This window comes from Hippoglossus hippoglossus, chromosome 9, assembly GCF_009819705.1.
Source record: "Hippoglossus hippoglossus isolate fHipHip1 chromosome 9, fHipHip1.pri, whole genome shotgun sequence".
Lineage (NCBI taxonomy): Eukaryota > Metazoa > Chordata > Actinopteri > Pleuronectiformes > Pleuronectidae > Hippoglossus > Hippoglossus hippoglossus.
In genome coordinates, this window is record NC_047159.1 from 7,065,500 (window position 1) to 7,091,342 (window position 25,843).

Genomic DNA, 25,843 nt, shown 5'->3' on the forward strand with positions numbered 1-25,843 from the left:
GAACATTTGAAGTTTTTTAAGAGGACAACAGTGATCAAGGACATTTTCAACAATCCAGTGTGATAAACAAAATGTGCTGCTGGCGCTCTTATCTGTTCTCCCTGATCCTCGTGTCTGTGATGTCGGGGTCTGTCCTGTTCCCTGTTTTCCTTCCTTTAAATCCTAGTTTTTTAGTGCCCTGCTTTAACGTCTGTCAACGATCTACGGCCAGAGCAGCAGTCATGTCTTAACTCTGGTCTTGGCATGGCTTTATCTGAGGATACAAACAAAGCAAATCTTATCAGCGCTTCCTTTGCGGCGTCCCTTCCCACTGTGATAACTTGAATCTGTGCAGAGGAAACTGCTGAGGAGCTGATTATTGATACGTCAATATAGTAGTTTTTCTTTATTTGCAACCTAAGAGGCACTGGACTTAAGCCCTGTCTAAATTTTAATGTAGATGTTATTTAAAAGTAGTCATTGTGTTGAACTATGATCAACATGATTTTTCACATCCTCATTTGATATTTTACTGTCAATTATTTATCAGTGACCTCTCTAACTGTCCAAATGAACAGTAGACACAATAAGTCTGCACAAGTTTTAACTCGATAAATCTCACTTACAAACCTTTTTGTGAGAATACGTTGAATAATTTGAATACATTTCATAATTGTAAAAATAATGGAGAGTTCGGACATATATGTTTAAGAAAATAATGATTTTGAGGATAATACCTGTTAAGATTTTTAAGTTTGACTTTTTACATTCTACATTTTTGTGTGTTTTTTTGTTTGACAGTCACATGCTAAAGCTTTATAATTTAAACACTCATGGACCAAAACATTATTTTAATGACAGCTGAGAACAGTTTCATGCATCAAGTTTGTATTTGACATCGAGGGATTCAGCCAGATCACGACAGATGTGCGGATATACCCGCAGACTTACTGTTCTTTCCAGTAATCTCAGCGTAGATGCCTCAGAGAGATGTTGGGCTGCAGTGATGCTGACAGACTCGCAAGATTTTTAGGATTTCTTTAGAGGCCAAGGAGCAAATTCTTTGTAAACATAACGGTGCCTGTGTTTTTTCTCCTAAATGCAATATAAGTGAGCTTTGCAGGGTCTGGAGATGATCTCACATCCCTCCCTGCTCTACAGCTTTAGTATTTAGTGTATCTTTATAGATCTATCTCCCCGAATTGCATTTCAAAGTTCAAAACAATAGGCAATAAAACAGACAAAAGGTGCATCTGATCCCTCCCTACAGGCTGTGGCTCTAGCCGGGTTCTCTTCAAAAACAAAAACGCGATCACAATAAAGGCAACAAAAACTCAAATACCGGAAATTTATACGCGTCAGCGCAGACATTTGATTTCACACGGTTCCAACTGCCAAAGAGAAGAAAAATGAATCAAGATGAAACACATGAAAAGGTTCCTTTTTATTCTTTTTAGCGTGTAATGTATGAATTTAACAGAAATAACTCTTTTTTTTTTTAAGGAAGGTTAAACCATCAGGTGTGTTTTTGTTGTATTTAGGTCAGAAGGCTGATACAGTGTCGACCTTAACACAATATTCATGTGATGACGTTTTTATTTCTCACACATTCAGACACAGGAACAAGTTAATAAGCAAAGTGAAACAATTAAACAGGCAAATAGCGGCTTATTCACATTAACAAAAAATCTGTTTGGGGTGAAACACTTTAACTTATCAGAGGTAACTTTGGGGTGAGGGGTATTTTCATTATGTGTTACTTCAATGATTTAATATTTCTCTATGTTTGACTATTCTCTGAAGTTCTTGATGCAATTTATAATGTAATTAAATTTTTAACAGAAAAAAGTTCACTTATGGTTTTATACTGGTTGTTGAAAAACGATGAAACAAAATACCAATTATGTTTTAGTAATTGTAATTAAAGGAAACATGAAAATTTATTCTGAAAGGAAAAATTATGTTTTACTGTCTGTTAAAAGTTTGAATTACCTCTGCATCATTTCTCTTCCTGCACAACTACGATAATGTTTTCATAAAATGCCTGGACTCCTGATTTTATTTTCTCGAATCAATCCTGCTCCTGAGCACCTGAGTTTGCCTCGTGGCAGCAGGTGGATGCAGCAGCGAGCGCCGTGCAATCTGTTGCTCCATCTGCTCCAACTGTGGAAATTCACCTTATGCATGTCATGTGTCTCTGATTTTGCTGGGCTCATTGTGAGTCTGTTTGTCCCTCCCTGTTGCTGCACTATCATTAGGCAGATGTTTGACAAAGCACAGCACCTCACTCCCAACGTTAGCTAAGCTCGAATCCATATGTGGTCTATGAGGGAATCAAACGCACGACTCACAAACAACCACACGGACCTATGCGAACCATGTGTGTGTCTCCGTCTGCATTCCCCCGGGGCCCGCTTTGTGTGTGCTGGGTCAGAGGAGGCCGAGGCTTTAATAAAGGAACAGGCCTGGTACAGGGATGCCAGTCTGACTGCCTGGGGACAAGCAGCGTGATGGGGTCCAGATGAGGAGCCACCAGACTGGACCTCTTCCTCCAAACCAGCAGCCTGTTGGCTCACGGATTACGTTCCACCGACTTCTTCCTCGAGCCTCTCCCTGGGTTTACACTGGGATTTGAAGGGGTAAACAGAGAGATTAACGATAACATTCTCTTTTAAGGTTTTCATAGATCACAAGGAAACGTGTTACCTCATGCTCCGGGGAGATAACTGGCAGACGAAGAGGACGCTCGGCTCGTACTGGGAGGCCGACTTTTTCTGCTGGTCATCAAACGTAAATATTTAATGTGTTCCTGGCCGTTGTGTTGCGTTGGTGTCTGGTAACCAACAAGATGAGGTTGCTGTTTCCTGCTTTACGGTGATCAATAGATGTTCGTCATGTTATCTCCCCCCCCCCCTCTGTCCTGACAGGCACTTACATCATCCTCCTCTGCTGAGTGTCGGTTTCAGCAGGACAGTGGAATTTACTTACAGGTCAGATACTGGATCAACTCTTCCACAACGAACTGACCTCGTTTTTTCTCCGGGCGATATGAGGTGACGGTGCAGTCAAATAAATAAATAGATAAATAAAAAAACAGCTTTTTTACTATAATGTATAGAAAACTAAATTATATATGATGAGAGAATATGTTTTGACCTCCTGTTTATACCAGGGCAGCTGTATCTGTAATATTTATGGGTGTGGTTTTGCAGAAGAAGTTGTAAATCAATGTGTACGTCTGCTTTATGCCAATTGTGGATTTTATGGATGTTTATTGTAGTCATCCTCAGGTAGTTTTCAAAAAATGTGCGATCACCTCAACCAGTGAGGTTGTGTGTTCATCTGCATTTGTTTGATAGTAAGCAAGTTTAAGCAAATATTACTCAACCGGTTTCTGAGGGGTGGAGCATGACCCAAGGAAGAAGTTATTCAGTTTTACTGGATCCAGGATGATATTTTCTTACTTTAATTGAAAGTTATCAGCATTTTAGTTGGTTTATAAGAGAATAATTAAAGGATCCTGATGGGGGAAAAAAAAATAAAGCACATTTAATGGACTGACATTTATGAGTGTGTGCATATTGTGGCAGATCCGAATAAAAATCAGGATCTAGTGTATTTAAATGTGGTTTCCAGGGGACTGTTGAGCCTATGCACCACACTGAGGGCCACTGTAGTTTCATGATATACTAATCAAGGATCGTATTGATATCTCCCTGATAATAAATATTTTTACTTTCTACTTAATTAAAACGGTTATTACCTATTGTCCATAGTATAGAATGTTTGTTGTTATATTGAAAAAAAAATGTATTTGATTTATTTATTTGATTTGAATATTTTATTAAATGACACCAAGTGGAATAATATATAATAATAATATATATTCAAAATTTGAATTTTGCATTGTGCTATGAAGCTGAAGATATTTTACTATATATTTACTGATATGTCTGCTCCATTTTTACTATACTAACAAACAACATGCACTACAGCAATTTAGTGGTTTGACTTTCAGTGGAAATCTGAGCAACTTCAAGTCAGAACTAACCAAACAGACTAAACCTTTATTGCTGCAAACCAAGTGCATAAATCTACTCAGTGTTGCAACGAGCTTTAAACCTATAACAGTGAGATGAATGTTATATCTTTTATAGCATTTTGTCTTCAACACTTAATGTACCTGCCAATCACTTATCCTCAGACCAGTGTTATTGTGTCTTTAAAGCTGTGGAGGCCACATCTGTTTGCTACTGTTGGCTCTGGATAATCTACAAATAATGAAGTACACGTTCGACTGCTGAATCCAAACCCACAGTTTTGGCTGTAGAACACTTGGGTTGTCGTGAACCAGCGGTTAAGAGTAATTTTACGGCCACGTTTGCCCTTTGTAATGAAGAACCAACCATCAGCCCCTTGTGCCGTTCTGAGCAGCTGAAGTTGATCTGTGCCAGTTAAGTTATTCTTCATTCACTGACTGAGGTGACAATATTTTCACATTCAAATAATTTCATGAAATAATTATTTTTCCTCTTTGCATCAAGGATTAAGGAGAAATGTGTAAAGATTCACAGGACTGGAAATTTTAACTCAGAAATGAGTTATAAAAGAATTGTTTTCTCAGGCAACCTCACTGTTAAAGCCAGAATTCTGCTCTGTTATTTTCAGGCATTTCCTTATTTTGAGCTCAATCCCTTTATTTCCATTGTGCAACGCTACAAAGCAACACAGAATGACATAACAGAATGAGAGATGTGGTTATGTAATGAAACTGGATGGAGTTTGCTTTGTCATGATACTGCGCACACACACACACACACACACACACACACACACACACACACACACACACACACACACACACACACACACACACACACACACACGTCCTGGTTTTTAGGACACGGTGCTCCACATTGACCCAGTGTTGTGTTACTCCTTCCATTACTGCTGAGCAACTCTTGGTCTCGGGCTTGAATGACAGCGGCGGGGTGTGTGGCACGGGGCCACAGTTCCTCTAATGGCACAGAGGAGCCTGGGAAATCTGGGCCAGCTGAACCTGATTCCTGAAACAGAGCCCGGCACTACTGATTCTGGTGTTACACACATCCAGCAGCATCCGGCACTCTCAGGCGAGAATGACCTTGAAATAAAAGGTCATAAAGCAGGAAAGGTCATGAAGCAGGGAACCATGATTCAAAGACGGGTCTGATTATTGAACTATTGAAAAGAGGCTAAATTCAAAATGGATTCTAAAAATGTTGAGATGGATTTATGGATGTCACCCCCAGATGACCTTGCATGCGTCATACACAGTGAGAAGTACACACACACACTAAAAGAACATTTTATTCAATGTGTCAGCTGTAAAGCAGCTTCGTCACAAATATCTTTTATTAACCATGGAAACATGTGATGGTGACGGTACCAGATACATGACACTGGTGGTGATGCCTGTACAATATCATACAAACACAGAGGCCATCTTTAGAGGGACCTGAGAGGGATGACCTGCAACACCTCTTTCTCATTCATCAATCTCACACTAGAGGAGAAGCACCAAGGTTCGAGCTGGAGAACTGAGAAGGTTCTGTAGATGATTTTTGTAGGTTTTTTTTATAATTTACAAAATAACTAAATCAGGAAAACCTGTACCCCGAATAATGTAAACACACAGAGCCGGCAAGACCACACATTAAGCAGGAAACACAGCTAAATATATGAGTAAAAAAACACATTGATTATCATTACTATTAACAATTTAATAAATCAGTAACAAAAAAAAATCTTTATTTACATTCTGCATTATTTTTACTCGTTCACTTGGAAATAAAAACAGAACTGGTAACTTGAATGTGGAGCATCTTTACATAATAAGATTATAAGAGCACCCAGAGAGACTGATAAACAAAGTGAGTGCTGCACCATGTAGTACAATCTAATCTGTCACAACTGTGTAGAACCAGCTCTTTAATTTTTAATTTGACTGTTTTAATGTTTTCAAAGTATGTTTTGACGGAGATATTGTACTTGCTTACAAATAAATTCCCAATTTTTTAAATAAAAATTTATTTTAAATTCTGCATTTCTGCATTTCAAACTTTTTCATTTAAAAAAGTGACCTAAATAGGTAAAGAAATGATAATAACATAATCTTAATCGACCCAGGTTTGTTTGTGCTGATTAAAATGTGCTTGTTGTCATGTTGTGGTAACTGGGACTACTGTGGTCACTGGTTTTAATATGTTATTGTATCTGGGGTGTGTCCATTGTAGTATATGTGTGTATATAAGTGTGTGTGTGTGTGTGTGTGTGTGTAACCCTGGCTACGGCCCGCAGGTGACACAACACTGTCTTTGGACCGATCTGAGAGAGCAGCGACCCAGTAGCTTCAGCTTGTCACAGAAGCGTGAGGACATGGTGTTCTTCCTGCAAACTGGACCTGCTTGAGAAGGTCAGAGGTCAGATGTCATGAAACACTGAAATACAGAAAGTACGGCCAAGTTTATCTACAGTGAGTTTAACCAAGAGGTACAAACCTGTGTTGGTCTTGCATTCCTGCATGTTGCACTTCCTGAGTGTTTCTGGTTTGGAAATCTTCTCACAGAGGCTGTTTGGCATCACAGCCGAATCTTGGTCACTCACACAGTTGACTTGCCGCTGCTGCTGACCCCCACCACAACTCACAGGACACTGAAAAGTCACACAACAAAATCTCTCAGCCCACTTCTATGACTTTTTTCAGCACTATAATTTATTGTATATAAATGTCGTCAGGGCCTGAAGGGAAAGCTCGATCGCTTGTGACTGACCTCCTCCCACTCCTCGGTCTTCCAGTGCGTGCAGGGCTTTAGGCTGCACGTGTCTGTGTTGTTTGGTCTCAGCGTGGTGCTGCAGCGATGAGGCTCGGGACAGTACACCAGACGCTCCCTGATGCCTTCACCACAGCTGCCGGAGCACTGACGTAAACAAAGGATTTAAGAGATGTGTGATGGAGCAAAAGTAAATTTGAAAACATTTTTTTTTCATTAGTCTCTTGCAACAGAGCAGCAATTATTGTGGCCCTTGGTATAAATGATGTCACAAATCAAAAGGATGTATGTGCTATTAGTGCAATCAATGAAATATATGGATTAAATGTGTGTAATGCTCTTACCTGTCCCCAGGGTGATATGCTCCAGGTCATACAGGGCTTGTGGGGACACGTCAAAGAGCTGATAGGTCTGCTGGACTCTGCTTGACAGTGGAACGGCCTGAGGGGACGTTTACTCTGAGAATCGACACACTGGACGTCCCGGTGCCTCCGTCCCACCACTGCACAGTTATCTGGGCACTGCGGGTGTATTAACACGGTGCAATAAATGGATGACAAGAAAAAAACAACAGAAATAAACCCGTTTCATCTTCTGGGAATTCATTAGATGAATTATTAAGAGTAAAGTCACATTAATAAGGGTAATTATTAGGTTCAGTGACTGGAGGTAGGTCTAACATTACTCACTTTGCTCCAGCTGCCACTTTGCCAGGTGGCGCAGGGCTGCAGCTCACACGTACGTGCAGGCTCAGGTCTCTTTACGTTGGCACAGTCCTCATCGTTCGGAGAGCTGCACACGACTGTTCGCCATATTGCACCGATGCCACATGTTGTTGAACACTGGGGAGGAAGTGGTATTTTATGATTAAAATGTGTGCAGCTATGTGGGTGACAAAACAGAGTGATACCTAAGACGGCAGGAATCTCCAAAACAACAACCTAGGATTGTTTTCTTTGAAGGACTGCACCTGTAGTTTAGCATGTTTTAGCCTAATAAAAGCAAATTGTCTAATTAAGAAATCTTTAAATTTACCACCCACCAAGAAGCCATTAGAAATATATGTGCTTTTATATCACAGTGTGCAGGTGCATGCAGGGATAGTTATGAAAACTCTACTTTCTCAGTGAATTTAGGGATGTCCAATTATTCTGATGGAATTCATTTCCCAACATCAATGTCTGCTTGTTGTTTGGTTTCTGGTATCAGGGTTATGAAAAATGGTTTTGGGGAAAATATGGAGATTCAAGCTGCAATAAAGCATCAATAATTTTCCATCTTTTCAATAAAAAAATATTTTTTATTAAGTTAAACTTCATTGTAAATTTCAAGTTTGTTTTCCAATTTCAACAGTTAAATGCTTTAAGGGAGGAAAATAATGTTTAAAAAGTGAGGTATGCCTTGTAAAATGGTTGGCATTGTTGTTAAAGCGATAAAACATGCACATTTCCTGATATGGTGTGTGGAGAGCAGGATAATATGGTGATAAAATGTGTGTTCCCACCTCGCTCCAGTTTCCTACAACCCAGGAGATATCCATGCTGACCGGCTCCCTGGCCATCACGTGGCCCGGGCGCTGGTTTGGGTTCTTGGGGCCTTTGGACCGTGACAGGGGCTTTTTAGCACGTGAGACAGAACTGCTTTTCTTTGGTGTCACAGCAGGTTTCTTCACTTTAATTATCTTTACTGTGGGCTGGGCCGATGCTGCAGTGGTGAACAGTTTTCTTGCAGTTGTGGAGGGAGCTCGCGTCGTGTGGAAGCCGGTTTTCGACGGGACTGATTGCTTCTTGTACATGGGAGTGGTGAGGGGAGCCCTGTGTGTCCAGTGGCTCTGTGGACTGGTGTGGGGGTTGGATAAGTGGCGAGTGGTCTTCACCCATGTTTCAGTGCTGGTGTGTGGGGTGGAGTAGCTGGTTGTGGTGGGTGTTCTGGTTGTGTGCACGGTGGGTGGACTTGTTTGTGAAGTGGTTGACGTGGGAGGATTTTTCAAGGATGTAGCCGTGGTAGAAACATCCAGGTCGATGATCCCCTCCTCTTCAGCCGTCATATCCTCGACAACATAATCATATCCTGGAGTGTACATCAACACGTTTGGCGTACTTCCCTCCTCTCCCTCCATGTTTTCCTTTTCCACCACACTTGCTTTCTTCTCCTTTTCCACAGAGCTTGGTTTAGAAGGAAAAACTTCCTCCTTCTTATCCCCATTTTTCCTCACTACTACACTGAACTCATAATCATAATTTTTGTCGGTGATTTCAGGGGTTGTGGTTTCAGGGGTTGAAGAGGATTTGGTGGTAGGGACGACAGCAGTTGTCGTTTCTTTGATTTTCTTTGTCACAGGGACAGTGGCTGTGGCTGTGGGGCTGGTGGGAGCCCAGGTAGGGGAAGCTGGAGGCTCGGCAGGGCGGCTCTTCGGTGGGTAGATGCGGCGATATTTGGGGGGAGGACCAGGTCGTCTACGTAGACTTGCGTTAGGGCAGCTCTGCAGGGCACACAGTGATCTGGACCGAGGTTTGGTGGAGAGGTCACAGGTCTTTTTGGGTGCGAGTGCGCACGTGACTATGCGTGAGCGAACGCTTCCTCCACATGTGACTGGGCACTGCAAAGAACAAGGAACATGAATAAAACATTGACTTACAGATAAAGGAAGGTAAGGTCGTATGGTAAAAACAATATAAAAAGTGGAAGCACGCTCAGTAGCCCAGTCTGGATCTGCACAAACTTTTCAGGGAGTTTTTGCGTAATCCTGCTTACAAACAGAGAGATAAACAAACAAACACAGATGAAAACATAACCTCCATGGCGGAGGTAACAAAAAACAGACTCACCTCTTCCCAGTTCCCGACCGCCCAGTCCTGCCCACATGGTATGTCTCTGTTGCACGACACCACAGGTTTGGGTTTAAGGAGATGCTTGCACTCCACAGGGTGGAGGACCCTTTCCTCTGCAGAGACTGTGCGGACGCACAGCACCGTTCGCTTTCTCATACCATCTGATCCACAGGTGGCTGTGCACTGCTGCCAACCTCCAACCCACCACCTGAGGGAGGGGAGGGGGGGGAGGAACAGAGGGTGAAGAAGGATACAGTGGTAATTGGGGATTCAAATAACTTGGTAAGAACATGGTGAGTAGTCAATACCTTGCCTGAGGAACCCAACCCAACCCAACTTTTCATTTACCAACATTTCCAAAATAATAAATGTCTTCAAAACCTAAACAATTGTACAAGCAATTGCGAAAATACATAATGGTAGATTTCCTAAATAATATATGCATAATGTATTGAGATTGAAAAGTCAGACTTAAATTACAGTTCAGTTTTCCTACGCCACCATTTTTTCCTTTGTGCTTCCGTTGCTCCCTAACCTTTGCTACTTGTGGTTTTTGACTCAGCTCTGTTCCCCAGTTTATGAATTTCTGCCTGTTCCTCCCCTGCTTTGTTTCCCTTGTTCTCACGGCCTACCTGTGTCAGACCTTTTGGATTATCAGTGAAGAATTTGCCTTTTTGCACTCTACCCTGCTTCCTGTGAGCGTCGAAGTCTCTGTTCTCACCAGTATCCTTCCAGCGTCACCCCTGGGACTAAGTAAAAGCTATAGATGAGGCAGTAAAATTACTTTTGCCATAATATTCTATGGGTAGATCTACAGTAGTCAGGTAGATAACCTCGGATATTAAACTGCGTTGATCATCAAGAAATGCTTTTCTGACTAAAACCACAGTACAGTGAGGTCAGACCAGGAGTCAAAGGGCATTTGAGAGTAAGAACCTTGCGGGACAGTCCATCGTCTTGCATCTTCGGTGTCGATCTTCAGGACGACTCTCTGGGTCACACAGAGACTCGTCCACTACGCCCACGTCCACCTCGAAGCATCGCACCGGCTGGAACTGCTCACCTGTTCAGAAATCACTCGTCGGGTCAAAACTAAATCGTCACTGAAATTCACAGAATGAGAAATTGTTCTTGTCACGCGTGACACCGACCTAAGCCACAGGTGGTGCTGCAGTCCGTCCACGCCCCGTGTCTCCAACTGTAAGTGGGTTCGATGATCTCATTTCCTGCCTCTTTGGTCTTCTTTATCGTGTACTCGTACTTTATACCCATGTTCTTCTCCTGAAACAGCAGCTGGACGACCACATGAAATATCATAAAGAATATTTAGTTTGCATGCTCTGATTGGCTGGCCATTCTTAAAGTCTGCCCCTCTTCTCCATTCCTAATTGGCTGAAATCACACTGCAAAGACCCAAAATATAACTTGCTGATCGTTTCATACATCTCACAATACTGAAACATTTAAAACTGTGAATTAAAAACAAAATGTCAATCTCTGGTATGTGGGCCTATACCTGGAGCATGACTGGGTGCTTGGTGGGTCCAGGAGCGGTGAGGTTCTCCATGTTCCCGCTGCGTTCGTAGTAGAACGTGGTCTCACCGGCCTCGTACTCCCCGTTCCACTGGATGATGAAGTTGCCGTTGAGGAAGTACTCCTCCGACGCCTCACTCCTCAGAGCCAGGAAGTTACCTGCCTCCTCGACTTCCGTTACCAGGATGTCCCGCGCCCCCTCAGGTATCACGCCCACGTCCACGTACCCTGGGAGAGTCGGGAGGGGAAGTCAGAGTCACGGCGAGGTAATGAATGGGCCACCATGGCTGCTGCCACACTCACATCCAGGCTACCAGACAGTTTTCTCTCTGATCTTTAATAGAGGGTGGGCTCGGTCTGTGGGGGTGGTTGGCATGTGTATGTGTGTGTGAGTGTACGTGTGCATATTCGGCGTGGGGGGCACTGTCCTGTCTCTGGCTTTTACTGTGTGTGTGTGTGTGTGGATGGGGGGGTGCAGGATGGGGGAGGACGAAAGCCGCTGTGAGTGGGTCTCTGGCGTTTAATGATGTTTGTGGGAAGGAGTGTGTGTGTGTGTGTGTGTGTGTGTGTGTGTGTGTGTGTGTGTGTGTGTGTGTTGTAGTGTTTGTGCAAAGGAGGGGGAGGTTTGCCCTTGGTCTAAGTCTTTTGAAGTCTTACACATCTGGGCTGGTTATCTGGAGAGGATGCTGTGTCGGGCAAATACACACAGAAAGAGAGAGAGGAGAAAGACGGGACGTTTTATTGTTTTAGAGCTTCTCTCTCTCTCTATTAATCTGTCTTTATGGTATGTTGATACTGAGGGTGAGTTATGCTTCTCCAAGAAAAGAAAATGAGGAGTGTGTGTTTCCTGTGAAAAACACAAACACAGGGCTGCAGACACACGCACACAAACACAAACACAAACACACACATTGCACCAGCCAAGTGCAGCAGGACAAACAGCTGCACAGTGTGGACGGGGGGTTGCCACGACAACCAGAACAACACAACGTCGTAATGCTAATGAACCGTCCTGAGACGACTTTAAGTCCGTGGACATAAATTTGAATTCGGTGCTTATTTTTCTTACTCTGCTCTTGTCGACACATCAAAGCATTTTCCCATTAATAGGTTTCTGTTTTGTCTTACTCCAATTTTCTAATTGTGTCTCTTATGTCCAGATCATTGCATTTGTCTCCAGCTGCTCAGATACCCTGAACTCACCGAAGCCGTCTGCCTCGTTGAACGACTTATAGACCGTCTTGCAGCTTGTGCCGTCGCCCAGGCAAACCCCACAGCGGTCCTCCACTGCGTTTGAGTCGATGCCACAGTCACAGCCGACGTCCTGCAGACAACACACACCCACAAACACATAAACACGCAACCACAGACACATTACAGCAAAAAAAACGTAAGATGGAGGGTTTGCACAGAACATCTCCTCCTCCCTCTCTCACTCTAGATCTGGCCCCTGCTCCGCTACAACCCCTCCAGCCTCCTTTAGTCTCTTACCCAGCCACACTACCTTGCACACTCCGTTGACGCAGATGTTCCTGGACTTGTTGTTCATGAAGCACGTCGTTCCGTCCGTCACCGCGTCGAGCATCTTCTCCGAGAAATACTCGTTGACTGGTCGGCAGTGCAACTCGCAGGGGTTCGCTGGAGACGGCCGAGAGATGGGAGAAAAGAGTATTTAACTCTCATTAATGATGAGTGCAAGTCAAGTCAAACAGTCAATAATGAGGCATTTTTTAAGCTTATTACTGTTTGATTCTTTTTCACACACAACCCTGATGAAATAACATTTATTTTGTTTATGAATATATAAGTGATTGGAATAGAGAACATTTCAAAACAGCAGCTGCAGCACTGAAATGTTTTAGGCCCAACTAATACCTTTCCAGTGTACATGCTACCCCCTGTTGGCTGACATATGCAACTGCACCTACTGAGTTTATTAAAAAGAGAAGAGCAAAAAGATGTCTACTAGCATCTCAGCTTACACGGGTTGAACACGGGAATCCACTGGTAGAGCTCGTTGTTGTAGGCCACGGTGTCGAACTCACTGCACTGCATCTCTCGAAAGGTCGGTTTGCCCTTCTGGCAGGGTTTTGTGTTACACGTCCGATAGCGTTTCCTTTCTCCGGTGCAGTACTTGCCTCCAAACTCTGGTCTGCGGAAAAAACACAAAACTTTGAATCACTCTCAACTTTTAAAAGAGCCAGCAAGAGAAAAAAGAAAGAGGTCAGATGTGCTTCATGATGTAAAACACCTCTAGAACTAGAATGTTACTTTGTAGAGCACATACTTCCACCAAGGCCCAACAGTCTCCTGAAATTCTATTAAATTTCACCCAGTTATAGATATCAGTGCCCTAAAAATGTGTCAGACTCGTTTTTAATCAAGATCCATTAATTATACCCCAAGGAAGACAATGAAAATCTTGAAAAACACCCTATATCGTAATGTTAAAGAAAGAGAAAAATAAAATTCTGGATCGGTCCCCTGATCTCGGTCTGTACCTAAATTGAATGGTTCTTCTCTGACCCATACTGCTGCGTCCGTCTACCAAATTTTGTGGAAATCCATTAATTTGTTTTTTGTGCGTAATCTTGCTGACAAACAAACATCCAAACCAACCAACTAACAAACGGACTGGGGTGAAAACATAACCTCCTCTGCAGAGGTGAGGAGTTCTTACTTGGGGCTGTTACATTCCCTCTCCGCTGACTGAACCCCTGTCCCGCAGGTCCTGGAGCAGTGAGACCAGGTAGTCCACTGTCCCCAGCCTCCGTTCACAGTCTCTGGGAGTTTACCCACAATCACACACTCTCCCGAGATGCACCACTGAAGAAGAAAATAACAAAATCAACGTGACACATCATATCAGTAGTAACCTGTAACCATTTCCTTCCCCAGGGCAAATAAAACCCGAACCCTAACAAGTCAAAGCAACAGGCACCATTCACCTTCTCTGGTCCGCAGCGAGTGCCGTCTATAGGCGAGTCCAGTTTGGAGCGACAGGAGCCGTTCACCGAACACCAAAGAATCTGGCAAACGTTCTGAAAGAGACACACGACCCCAGAGCAGTTACAAAAAGATAATTTTCTAAACGATTTCTGACATTCCTTTTGTGCTTATGGGTTCACGATACTCACATCGACCTCAGGGCAGAACGTAGCATTGGGGCCATATTGGAGCTGGCACTGGTGGTGCGTGGTGTAGCGGATGCCGAGGCGAGCCAGCGGCGTGGTTAGATCCCTCTTGGAAGGACGATCGTCCAGACAGAAACCCCATCCACGGCTGAGACAGACAAACATACACGGGTGACGTTTTGGAAGAGATGAAAATGGTACAAACTTGATTGTCATGTAAAAACACACCAGTGATGAACACGCAAAGTTGTTTTTTAAGCTGCACCTTGCTGTATCGCGGCCCAGTTTTAAAAAGGGTGTGATGGAAAAACACCAGGGAAGATTGTTAAGAGGTCTCTCTTCTAATAGCGTGCTGATTCTCAGGTCAGAGTTCAATAAACATAAGCTCTGACCTCTGACCTCGCAGGAGCTCGAGGTGAAGCAGTTGTCACAAAGGAATTCATGAATTCATCATTGACACAGTTTGCAACAGAAAATAATGAGAAAAGCAATCGGGACTTAAGCAGCTGTAAACACAATCTAATGCCGCTTTTCTGCGGTTTCAGATTTTATTGTACTGACATGTTCGTTCTTTGTTGTTTTTTTAAAAGCTTGGCGTGTTACGGTTTGTTGCACACGCTATTACAACATTAATTAGTTCCAACACACACACACCGCACCCTTTCTGTTTCGGGATAATTTTCACTGCTTCCAATCACATCTTCAAAAACATAATTAAATGTTCCTATTTTCTCCAACAGTGTTGAAGCTGGGTGACTTTGTTTGTTTTATATCAATATAAAAAAAATTAACGGCTGCAGAATAATTAAACACCAATTCAACCTTACTCGAGGAAGCGGGTGATGTATTCTTTGGAGCAGGAAGACCAAGTGAGAGGCGAGCTGTCGTACATCAGCATTCTGGACATGATGAACGGGTGCTTCCCTGCCAGCTCGCAGTCGTTCCCCTGGCCGTCATGATGGATTCCAAAGCTGCGTTCAGACAAAACCATTATTGTACTATCATTACATAAATAAATGTGCGACACATGCAAGTAATACATTTATTTCCGCTAATAACATAGGCCCAAAGTACAGTTGTGCATGTATTAACATCATTTCCTGTTAGTACAAAGCAGAAACTGAATGAATGCTGTGAGATGTGTGCATAAGGAATACTTTATAAGAATATGAGCAACTTTATAGTCCTCATAATCATGTGTAGAATAAAAACTGTGTCTACACTGACTCTCATCTTATAAACAAGACTTTATATTTGTAAAGTGGCACAGAAGCTACAAAAATCACTTTGGTAGGAACATTTAATCAAAGAAAACGTGTTTTTAATTTGTATCACAGTAATTCAAAGCTGAGAAATTATTCTATCTGCCCATTCACTTTCACAGTTACCAAACTTCTACACAACAATCTCAGGTATCAATCTTTTTTCATGTCCGGTCACTAGAGAGTGGCAATTATTTGCATTCAGCCGTTTCACCGATGGAATCACACGCTAATGACGGGAGATTAATGATGCAACTGTATCTTCCTCTATAGTATCTGATCATGGGAACAGGATGCTTCCTTTGTTACGTGACCCATTGTTATGAGATCATATGATGCAGGGTATTACACCAGCTAAACATCACACACACCGAACACACACATGTTTTCATTGACTTCCCTTCATTGTGGACCGCCCAACCAAACCCTTATCCCTGACCTTAACCAGGGCCTCAGAAATGATGTTTTGCCTCATTAGCACCAAGCTTTGGTTGTCATGAGGTCAACTGGTCCTGACAAGGGCAGTATTTAAGCTGGATAAGGTCCTAAAAAACAAGTACACACACACACACACACACACACACACACACACACACACACACACACACACACACACACACACACACACACACACACACACACACACACACACACACACACACACACACACACACACACACCTGTGGCCCAGTTCATGAGCGACGGTGAAAGCGACAGGTAGTCCTGAGTCCTCATTGATATTGCAGCTGCGGTGAGGCTGACACATCCCAGACAGATGAGACAGACCCAGGGTCTCACAGGGCTGGTTCATCCCAGCACAGATGTCTTTCCTGAGGGGACGAACACAAATTACAAATTACAATGAGTGTACACATGCCATGTATTCACGAGGGGGGGGGGGGGGGATCTTTTCTTTGACTTGCCTGGTGACCAGCACGGCCACGTCATGGTGAGCTGGGTGTGTGTCGCTCTGAGGGTTGAGGTTTTTCTGCCAAGCACAGAAACTGGACAGAGTGGTGTCTGCATGGTGAACGATCTTCAACCCTTTCTGCAGCAAACAACACAAACAGAAAACTCATTATGCACCAATCAGATCATTTACATTCCATCATTTTAGAAGAGTTTGAGTTTTGACTCCTGAGGATTTTTATTGCAGCGTCAGTTACACAGCAGTAGAGAGGCTGGGGCCCTATGATACAGGATTTGCAATGGGTTCACTTTTATTCACTTCCCTTTGTAAGCAGGTGTAAATTACAGCCACAGTGACGGACCAGACCTTTTTCCACAGCAGATATTCAGACTTGTCGTAGCAGGAAAAAGCTCAGATTTAGTTAATGATGGCTCAGTTCATTAAAATATCCCTGCGAGCCACAATCCAACCTCACCCGACTTGAATGCTGTCGTTTTAACTGTTTTCAGTTACATCTGTGCTGTTTCTTCAGACTTTTTTAAAAACAAGTTGACATATTGCAAATACGTTCTGTAATGTGATCTGAGAGTTTTATGAGGCAAACAATATTTTGATGTTGTGGTTCTTGTGGACTGTCCAATGGTTTCTTGTTGAAGTTAGTTTGCCACACGAAAAGCCTACAAACTTTAAACAGCGGAGGGGCTTCAATCTTCAGTGTAAAGAGCTGAACCCAACTAGAGGAGAGTCTCACAGTTTCCTTTATATCCTTGCTGCCCTTTATTAGGAATGATTCATAGCTGTACATGTGCTTCTTTTATTTTATACTTCAAGTTTGCACTGACAAAGCAAAGACTGATAAAAACCCCACTGAAATGTACACAAAGTCGTCTTCCAGGTGCAGCATTACCTCTTCTCCCTGTAACAAAATGAGGCGCACCAGGATGACATGGACGGCGTTCCCAATACTGGCATCATGAAAGATTCCCGCCACCTGAAAACATGTAAAGCAGTTAGTGAGAAACCAAGAATGAATGAGAGCAAATGTAAAAATAAATAGATACAAGTAAATTCTAACCCCTGACCATGTTCATGATGGTGAAGATGTAGGACTCGACATTATCGCTGCCGTGATACTCGATGAGTTTGGAGTCAGCCACCACCATGGTCTCCACCCAGCGCTCCCTGCTGACCGAGCGCTGCGTGCGAGACCGAGCCTGATCCTCCCCCGTCTGCTGCTCCCTCTCCCACTCCTCCCTCTCCCTATCCACCTGGACGGAGTCACCTGGAGCATCTAAAGCATGGACAATGGGAGACATCACTGGGCGTACACTGGTGGCTTATCCTCACTTAACACAGGCACAGACAGAGGAAAGTGAAACGCTCACTTGTGTAAAATAACACAAACACCAGTGCACATAGATACACTAATTCAGATACACACCTTGAACTCCACACGCACTGGGTGTGTCCTGAGACTCCGGGCTGCGTTTCTTTCTGTGATTTTCTGTAGGAACTCTGGGATAGACAACGTGGGGCTCTGGAGTCCCTGAAGGATCGTCTGCAGGTTTCTGAGCAGGTTCAATAAAATATTGTCCCTCTGGCAGCGAGAAGAAGCCTCTCTGAGGAAGATACAAATGACAGGGATCAATGTGCATGGAGCAGAAATGGTTAAGAATGGTGGAAAAAAACTAAAACAAATAATGAAATCTAAAATACATGGCAAATCTACAGCGTTTCAGTAATTAGGGAAATAAAAATCTACTCAATCACAGTCTCCAATTTGCAATTAAGATTAAAACAATTACTTCTTGTGCCAAAATCGTACCTAATTCAGCTTTATGTCTCTGCTGCTATATCACACATTCTCAGACTGTGACCAAACCACTGATTTGAAGTTATATTATCTATGAGTGCAACAACAAATCAACGATAATTGCAGTGTTCCCATAATCCCCCCACTTAAAAGAGGAAAGGGTAGAGGACGTTCCCTCGTAAAAAAAAGAACTGCTGAAAAGGTCATTCCTCGGTAATTTCCATCAGGGTGGAATCCATCATTAGACAACAGATCTGAATATGAACCTTTCTCCTTCCTTCAGGCACATTCTCCATCTGCAGCAGCAGCAGCGGCAGGAGCAGCAATACAAAGACTCCTCCTAAGTATGCCCTGCATGTTCTTACAGGTGCAGGCTATTCACTTTTCCTATTGCGGTCCTCTGGAGAACACACACATAGACGTAGACACATGCCCTCACACACATATACCATACATGAATACATATATAAAACACGCAAAACAGGGTTCTGTCAATTCCAGGACTTTTCTTTTCTCTTGTAAACACTCACAATATGAATGTTCACCCTCCAGCTCACTGTTTGCAAGATCTCTTCATTAAGGTGATTATGTGTGTGTGTCTGTTTGTGTGTGTGTGTGTGTGGGTTTGTGTGTGGGTTTTGTGTCAAACTGAGTCCAAACAAGTCCCAGACTGTTCGGGGATGAACCCCTCCCTCCCTCCCTCCCTTCCCTCCCTCACTCCCTCCCTCCCTCCCTCCCTCCCTCCCTCCTTCCCTCCCTCCCTATACTAACTTTCAAAAGAGAGAATGAGGATGTATAAATCTTTCCAGAGCCAAGCAGATGGAAAGAGGAAAGTCTGCATAAGTACAACTGAGGACAGGAAAAAAAAAAAGATTTTCTTCATCAGGAATGTTGGATGTTATCATATGCACAAGAAGAAATGTGCGTCTAAAGCCAACAAAAAGAATTATGATGATATGTGTTGCATCTTATTCCATTGAGTAATTCTCAGTGTCTGAGGAGCCAGAGGCAGATGGGAAAAATTAGACCATGCAGTGCTTACTGTTTGGGCCAGTTGCGGTTCCAGGGGTCTACCCAACTATTCACTGGAGCTACACACTGCTCTGGTTTCTGGGTCATCCTGACAAGGTTTACATGTGTTTCTTGGAGGGGAAGAAATTCTCCAACCGCATTCATTCAGCCGTCTGCAGAGCTCGGATGGGGTTTCTCCATTCAGGGAGTTCACTAAGCACAAAGCTGTTTGCTGTTTGCTATGTTACTCCACCTGTTGCAAAGAATCTTGTAAAACAAGATAAGAGTGTCTGCAAACTTTGCAGGATACAACTGAGCTGCTGCTGTTTGTCCACGTAAAACCACCATAACATTAACAGTGCAATAGCTAAACAAACGTATCTGGAGTTCTGTTGTCTTTGTCCAAACTCAGGATTAGATTAAATATTGAGAAAGGGTACAGACTCAGAACGTGGCCTTCAGCCAGAGGTCACAGGGTTGTGGTGGACTCATCCACAAAACATGCAAACTGATACGTCTACGTTCAGCTGGGAAAGTCTCCCACAAGCCCTGCTCAGAAAACACACAGCTGATTTCACTGTCGCTCCCTATCACACACACACACACACACACACACACACAAACACACACACACACACACACACACACACACACACACACACACACACACACACACACACACACACACACACACACACACACACACACACACAATTGGAAAGGATTAATATCATAACGGTTAAAGTTTTGCTTTTTTCATTTGCATCATCTCACTGCAAGATGTGAAACGTATATGGGCAAAGATTTTGCCTGGATTTATTCTCCGTTCTCTTTCCTCCCTGTTGTCCCGTATAAGTCAGTCAGAGTGTTAAACCTCCAAGTGAGTCCCAGCAGAGAAAAGCAGGTGGTGGAGTGCAGATCAACCAGGAAGGAATGCTGCAGAGGGGCCCATCCAAACATGCAGACCACTGCACTGCATGATCTTTATGATCTGCGTACCAAATGCAGCCGGCGAGGCTCTGCTTGAATAGTGTGGTTATGGTGTTACTTGTGATCCTTAAATTACCACGTATCCTAAGGATCCTGTGTAACGTCTGTGCTCAATAAACAAAGACGACTTGGAGGAGCACCAACCAGGAATTTGTTTCCCACTCAATGTGACGGAGCAGATAGGAGATTATTCTGCCGCAGGTTTTGCTCTAAATCCCGAAACTGCCTCAGACTGGAGTTCACGTTGCACTTTCTCCACCTCTCCTCCCTCTGACACCTCCTGCCCACCTCCTCCTGCATTAATCCCCCTCCTCTGACCTAGAGGAAGCGTGTTTGGGTGTGAGGTGCCAGAGCCAGGGGAGGTTACCATAACACAGGTCTGTATTCTAAATACGTTGTCCATGTGGAACTGCTTTACTTCTGTTTCCTGCTTCTGTGGATTGTGTGGTGCTGGCACACTGGGCTTCGAATAGAGTCTCTGCTGTTACACAGCCAGTGTGCTCAGCAGTGATTAGTGGGACAGCAGGAGAGGTGGGGGCGGTTGGTGCTCATTACTGCAATAAGATTTAAACAAACATTTCTTCTTTGATAACAGTTGGTTAATAGTTACTGGTTTCACTGCACTGACTTCAGTTTTTTTCCCTTCACGAGATCATTTCCCCTGGAGGCTCATTTCTTCCACAGAGGTAAAAAACATAATCATTTTTCATCTGCATAGGGAGAAGAAACTAAGTGAGGAAAATACCAATATAATGGGTTGGAACTTGCATGTTCTTGCTTGGTGCTGTGCCTCGGGGATTACCAAAGACTCCAGGGAGAAGCTTTCGCTTTGCTTGATTTGGAAGTTTTCCCACAGAAAGAAGAAAGGACAGTGACGGCAGCCTCCACCCAGTTCCTCTGCTCCTCACAGATCCATGTGTGTGCAGTAGTCAAAGTGAAGGGTACTGGAGACATATTGTAATGTAAATATTGTATAGCTCTGCAGAAAATGTTGATTCATTGCGTGTGCTGTGTTAAAGTAATTTATTTTACAATATTTTTTACGATATTCTGGGGTTTGGACTATTAGCTAAATAAACTGATTTATCTAATTACATCCCCTTGGGCTTTAGAAAATTGCAAAATGTTTTATAAACCAACTGATTATTCAGTAAACCTATAAAATTGTCAGTTGCAGCTCCAGCTCCTTTGCCAGTTCTTCCTAACTATGTTAAACCCATCAAACGTGACTTGCCCTTAACTCTAAAGATGACAGACAATGCAACCATTTTAGCTGCAGAAAACTATAACTCAATGTAAGTTGGATTTCTAGCATATCTTTGCAGTGTGGACTCATAACAACTTGAAAAATGGGCAATTAGCACTATTGGAACTAATCTTTTACAATAATTGACATCTGAAAATGAGAAATCACTTCTGGTTTATATTTAAAAATGCTTGCCACATACCTTCCTGCCTATTTAGCCCTTATCAACATCTGTTTTATTCTAAATAAACAAATGATGATCATGTTTTCATATTTGGAGTCTGAATCTCCATCTGCTTCCTACGGGTGAATGACCTCAATAGCGGCTCGCAGGGTTTTCCTCTCTACAGCTGTCGGGCTGACTCCTGCTGTTCAGTGGTTCCTCTGTGGCTTTAGCTGCTTTAAACCGCAGAACTGCAAATCAGTGTAATGGGTCGTAGTGGTTTCCCTGGTGAGCCGGAGGGAAGGGACCAACTGGAGGAGTCAGGTATATGCAGGGAAAAACAATCCTCTAAACGCTGCAGGTTGTAGATGAGTGAACTCCTGCAACACATTCTTCTATGGAGGATTACTTAAGAGGGTGTATAGTGGGCCAGATATAAATGATAATGGTGCAGAGATCATTGTCTTCATCGTCCAGTTGTTCGAAATCCGATTTATCAAATAAGTTGCATTTAAATGATTTGGCAGGAATAGGCAGTGCAGCCCAAACTAGCATCACAGAGAGGCAAGACCCTGCAGGACGGGCATTCCTGCTGCGACACAATCAAACCCCAACATCGAAACATTCTTCATGACTAAAACTGACACATCCCATCATCTCAGAGGCTCAAAGTTCCTCCTTTGCCACATCCTCTTCCTATTTGGTTGTTTTCAACATATTGTGGAAAATCGAAACCATCATCAGGTAGTTTTTTGAAGTTCTTATTTGGTGAATAAAGAACTTGAAAAGTCAGACACACTCTTTTTTGTTCTTCTTCTCTAGAAACTTCAATATGGTACAAGTATGTTTTCATAATTTAAAGTTCTTGAACATTGATCTGCTCACTCGACTCTCTGCTGTCCAGCTGTCTTCTTTTCTTTTGTAGTTTATTACATATTTGATAAGAAACATTAAAGGCAATGTTTAAAAAAAGAAGCATGGCTCTATTTCCTGTGTCTCCATCTGTCAAACCTTCGTGATTAAAAATGTGCCAAAGTGGCTTAGTGAAGCTCTATATCGCAGAGAACAAAGCAACACCTCCAAGAGTATGGGCGGGTTTGCAAAGACTTTCTGCAGGACGGACGGAGCAGTGAATGAATGAGCGAGGAGGGAAACATCTGGGGGACAGAGAAAAGAAAAGAGAAGGGGTCTGATGGTCGGCTGAAAAGAAGCAGCAGCAGTCGTTAGGCAAATAGTGTCAGGAAGTCCTGGCAGGGCAAACTAACAGACAGGGCACTGTCAGATGTGAGGGTTTGCTCAACAGCCTGTGACTGCCGACAGCACATACCAGCTTCCCCACAGTGATGCCCCCTCTCTCCTTCCTGCCTGAAGTTACTATGCTTTTCAAAGAGATGTGACCTTTAGGCAGAAAAGCTTCATGTGGAGAAAGGGGCTCTTTCCTCGTGCAACCACGTAGCACAATGTGATTCCTTACCAGTCCTTTACAGGTGCTGATGGCAGCAGTTCCTCTCACATCAGACGTTTCCACGGTGCCAAGGAGGTGGCAGGAGTTCCCCCCAGAGGGACGATGCTCAGTCCGGTTGGCGCTGCCGTTCCTCCTCTCCAGGATGTAGCCATTTGAAAGCAGGTTGTTGTTGGCAGTCAAATTGAACAATAAAGCTCGACCCCTGTAGTTGACCTTATAGTAAACCTGTTCCTCCGAGGCGAGGGGTCGCAGGTCACGTCTGATTCTTCCACCCTGGAAGTGGTGAGACAGAGAGTGGGTGATGAACTCTCCATGAGCATCAGTTTTCTCTGGATGGACGATGGACACGTCTGATTCTGACTGGAACAAACGACCTGCAGGATATAGAGTTGGAAAAAAATGCAATAAAATCAACACAGTTGTGATTTATGGATTAAAGTGATTTTTACCCATAGAACATAGTCAGGTTGATATGCACCAAATCATGCAAACATTTCTAGTCATGCATTTCCATTCAGACATGCACAGAAACATGCACAGAAACATGCACATGCACAGACACATGCACAGATTCATGCACAGACACATGTACATAAACATGCACAAACACATGCACAGAAACATACACAGACACATGCACAGATTCATGCACAGACACATCCACAAACACATGCACAGATTCATGCACAGACACATGCACAGATTCATGCACAGACACATGTACATAAACATGCACAGACAGACACATGCACAGAAACATACACAGACACATGCACAGATTCATGCACAGACACATCCACAAACACATGCACAGACAGACACATGCACCGATTCATGTACAGACACATGCACAGACTCACGTACAGCCACGCAGGCTCTGGTCGAGCTGCACTGACCTTGCTCTGCAAAGAGGGAGAAGACTGTGCCAGAGTCGGGGAGCTCTTCGTGGCCGGATGCCAAAATGAAAACAAAGTGCAGCAGCAGAAGAGGAACCGGGCGCTCCTGCGGACATCGCATATTTCATGTAGCCAAACTCAAAGCACTGGGAAAGGGTCCTGGACGGTGGAGCTCCAGTGGCGTGAGAGGCGACCACTTGGATCCCGCGCTGCGCTGTGTCATGACACGAACACGCTCAGAAATGTCCACTCACGAAGAGAAACACGCACCAGGGAGGACTGAGAGACAGACCGTGGTTCAACAGGAGAGGGAGAGAAAGCTCCGGCTGAGAGGAGGGAGGCAGCAGGAGGAGGAGGAGGAGGAGGAGAGTTCTCTGGGCCAGTGGCTACTCTTCCTCAGGAGCGAGGGGGAGCAGACGCTTCATTGATTTGAATGAGCTGCTGTGTCGAGACTTGTCATCTGATGCTGAGTGCGAGACAATTTACTGCCTCTCCCACAAAGAGAGAGAAAACTACCTGGAGTCACTTCATACGAATCAAAACGTGCAAAGAGGTGTTATTTAATTACTTTAATTAGACTGTTTTCAAGTTGTCCATGTAGTGGAAGATAAGATTTGATACATCCACTAAAACAAATCTGTTATTTATCAGACAAAACCATCAGACTTTCTTAGTTTCCAGATTCTCAAAATGTCTCTAATTTGCTACTTTACCTTCTCTTACATTGTGTGTTTTGGGGGTTTCGGACTCTTCGGCTGAACAAAACCAGACATTTGATTACATCACCTCAGTCTTTAGGAAATTTGAAAGGAGATTTTTCCGTTTTCTGATGTTTTATAATCCAAACAATTCTTCAGTAAACCAAGAGCGTTGTCAGCTGTACAAATGGAAACACTGTGTATGTGTCATATGGATGCATATAGGAGAAGACAGGTTTGCAAAGGTATGTGCATGAGTTATTTTAACATGCATTGTTCTGTGACATCTGTACAGATCTCTTAATTCATGAGGAAGATCAGGTCAAACAACAGACAAATCCTCTGCAAACACATGCTCTCTGTGGTTTTGTATAAACATTTGTTTCTGACTTCTATATCGACTTCTTTACTTGTGCTCGATCCTGCTGAAATGTGAGTAAATACTGCAGGAAGAGTCCATAGTGCAGGATTTGCGAAATGGACGTCAAGAACATCTTCATGCAAATACAGACATTGATTTACTTCCACCCTCTGCTGAATGGAAATATGATCTGATGTCTGTGGAGTAAATCTCTGGAGGACATTATTTCCAAAGTCCTTGTGAACTGTGTCGTACTGTAGCTCAGGGTAAAAACTTTTCTGAGACATGTCCTTTGAAATCTCTCCGTCTCTTCTCTGCATGAGTATGAAAGAAGTCTATAAATAGACATAAATGGTTATGGACCAACCACATACTTATCATCTGCAGAGTTTTCCAAAGATCGGCCAAAATGACCAAAATGTGAGTCAATGAGGCAAACAGGGAAAAATCTCTTTCGGATTAGAGAGTATAGGTCATTTTGGAAAATGTAGGACCCTGCTAAAAATAACCCTGGATAGCCCACAGTTCCAGATTATGACACTGGAGCCTTGAGTTGATCTCAGTCAGCTCTAACCTCTCTCTCTCCCCCCCCCCCCCCCCCCAGTGAGGGGAAGCAACACTAACCGGCCACAGTGAGGTGTTCTCCCCTGACAGGACCCAATAAAACAGTGAGCAATGAGCTCTTTGTGTCGAGACTTTAAGATGAATAACTGTTATTTGAGACGTAACAAGCCAGGCC

The 25,843-nt window shown here is 43.4% G+C and overlaps 1 protein-coding gene across 1 annotated transcript; it reads right to left on the reverse strand.

The window, feature by feature from the left end:
- Positions 1 to 6,025: 6,025 nt before the first annotated feature.
- On the reverse strand, positions 6,026 to 24,364 carry adamts12 (ADAM metallopeptidase with thrombospondin type 1 motif, 12). The gene is made up of 24 exons (XM_034596396.1): positions 24,046 to 24,364; positions 23,159 to 23,523; positions 17,903 to 18,080; positions 17,544 to 17,752; positions 17,369 to 17,452; positions 16,475 to 16,599; positions 16,232 to 16,381; positions 15,117 to 15,260; positions 14,293 to 14,437; positions 14,104 to 14,196; positions 13,836 to 13,981; positions 13,138 to 13,307; positions 12,660 to 12,793; positions 12,359 to 12,479; positions 11,139 to 11,383; positions 10,774 to 10,915; positions 10,559 to 10,685; positions 9,620 to 9,830; positions 8,296 to 9,390; positions 7,481 to 7,633; positions 7,136 to 7,312; positions 6,792 to 6,938; positions 6,519 to 6,672; positions 6,026 to 6,421 (listed from the first exon to the last, which is right to left on the reverse strand). Exons 1-24 carry the CDS (start codon positions 24,164 to 24,166, stop codon positions 6,306 to 6,308), a joined length of 4,752 nt encoding a protein of 1,583 aa, XP_034452287.1. The 5' UTR covers positions 24,167 to 24,364; the 3' UTR covers positions 6,026 to 6,305.
- Positions 24,365 to 25,843: the final 1,479 nt, after the last annotated feature.

Coding starts and splice junctions, on each gene's coding strand:
- adamts12 (XM_034596396.1), bottom strand. CDS start 24,166: ATGCGATGTCCGCAGGAGCGCCCGGTTCCTCTTCTGCTGCTGCACTTT. Junction 10,916..11,138: donor AGCACCCAGTCATGCTCCAG/GTATAGGCCCAC, acceptor GTGGTCGTCCAG/CTGCTGTTTCAGGAGAAGAA. Junction 7,634..8,295: donor TTGTAGGAAACTGGAGCGAG/GTGGGAACACAC, acceptor CTTCCTCCCCAG/TGTTCAACAACATGTGGCAT.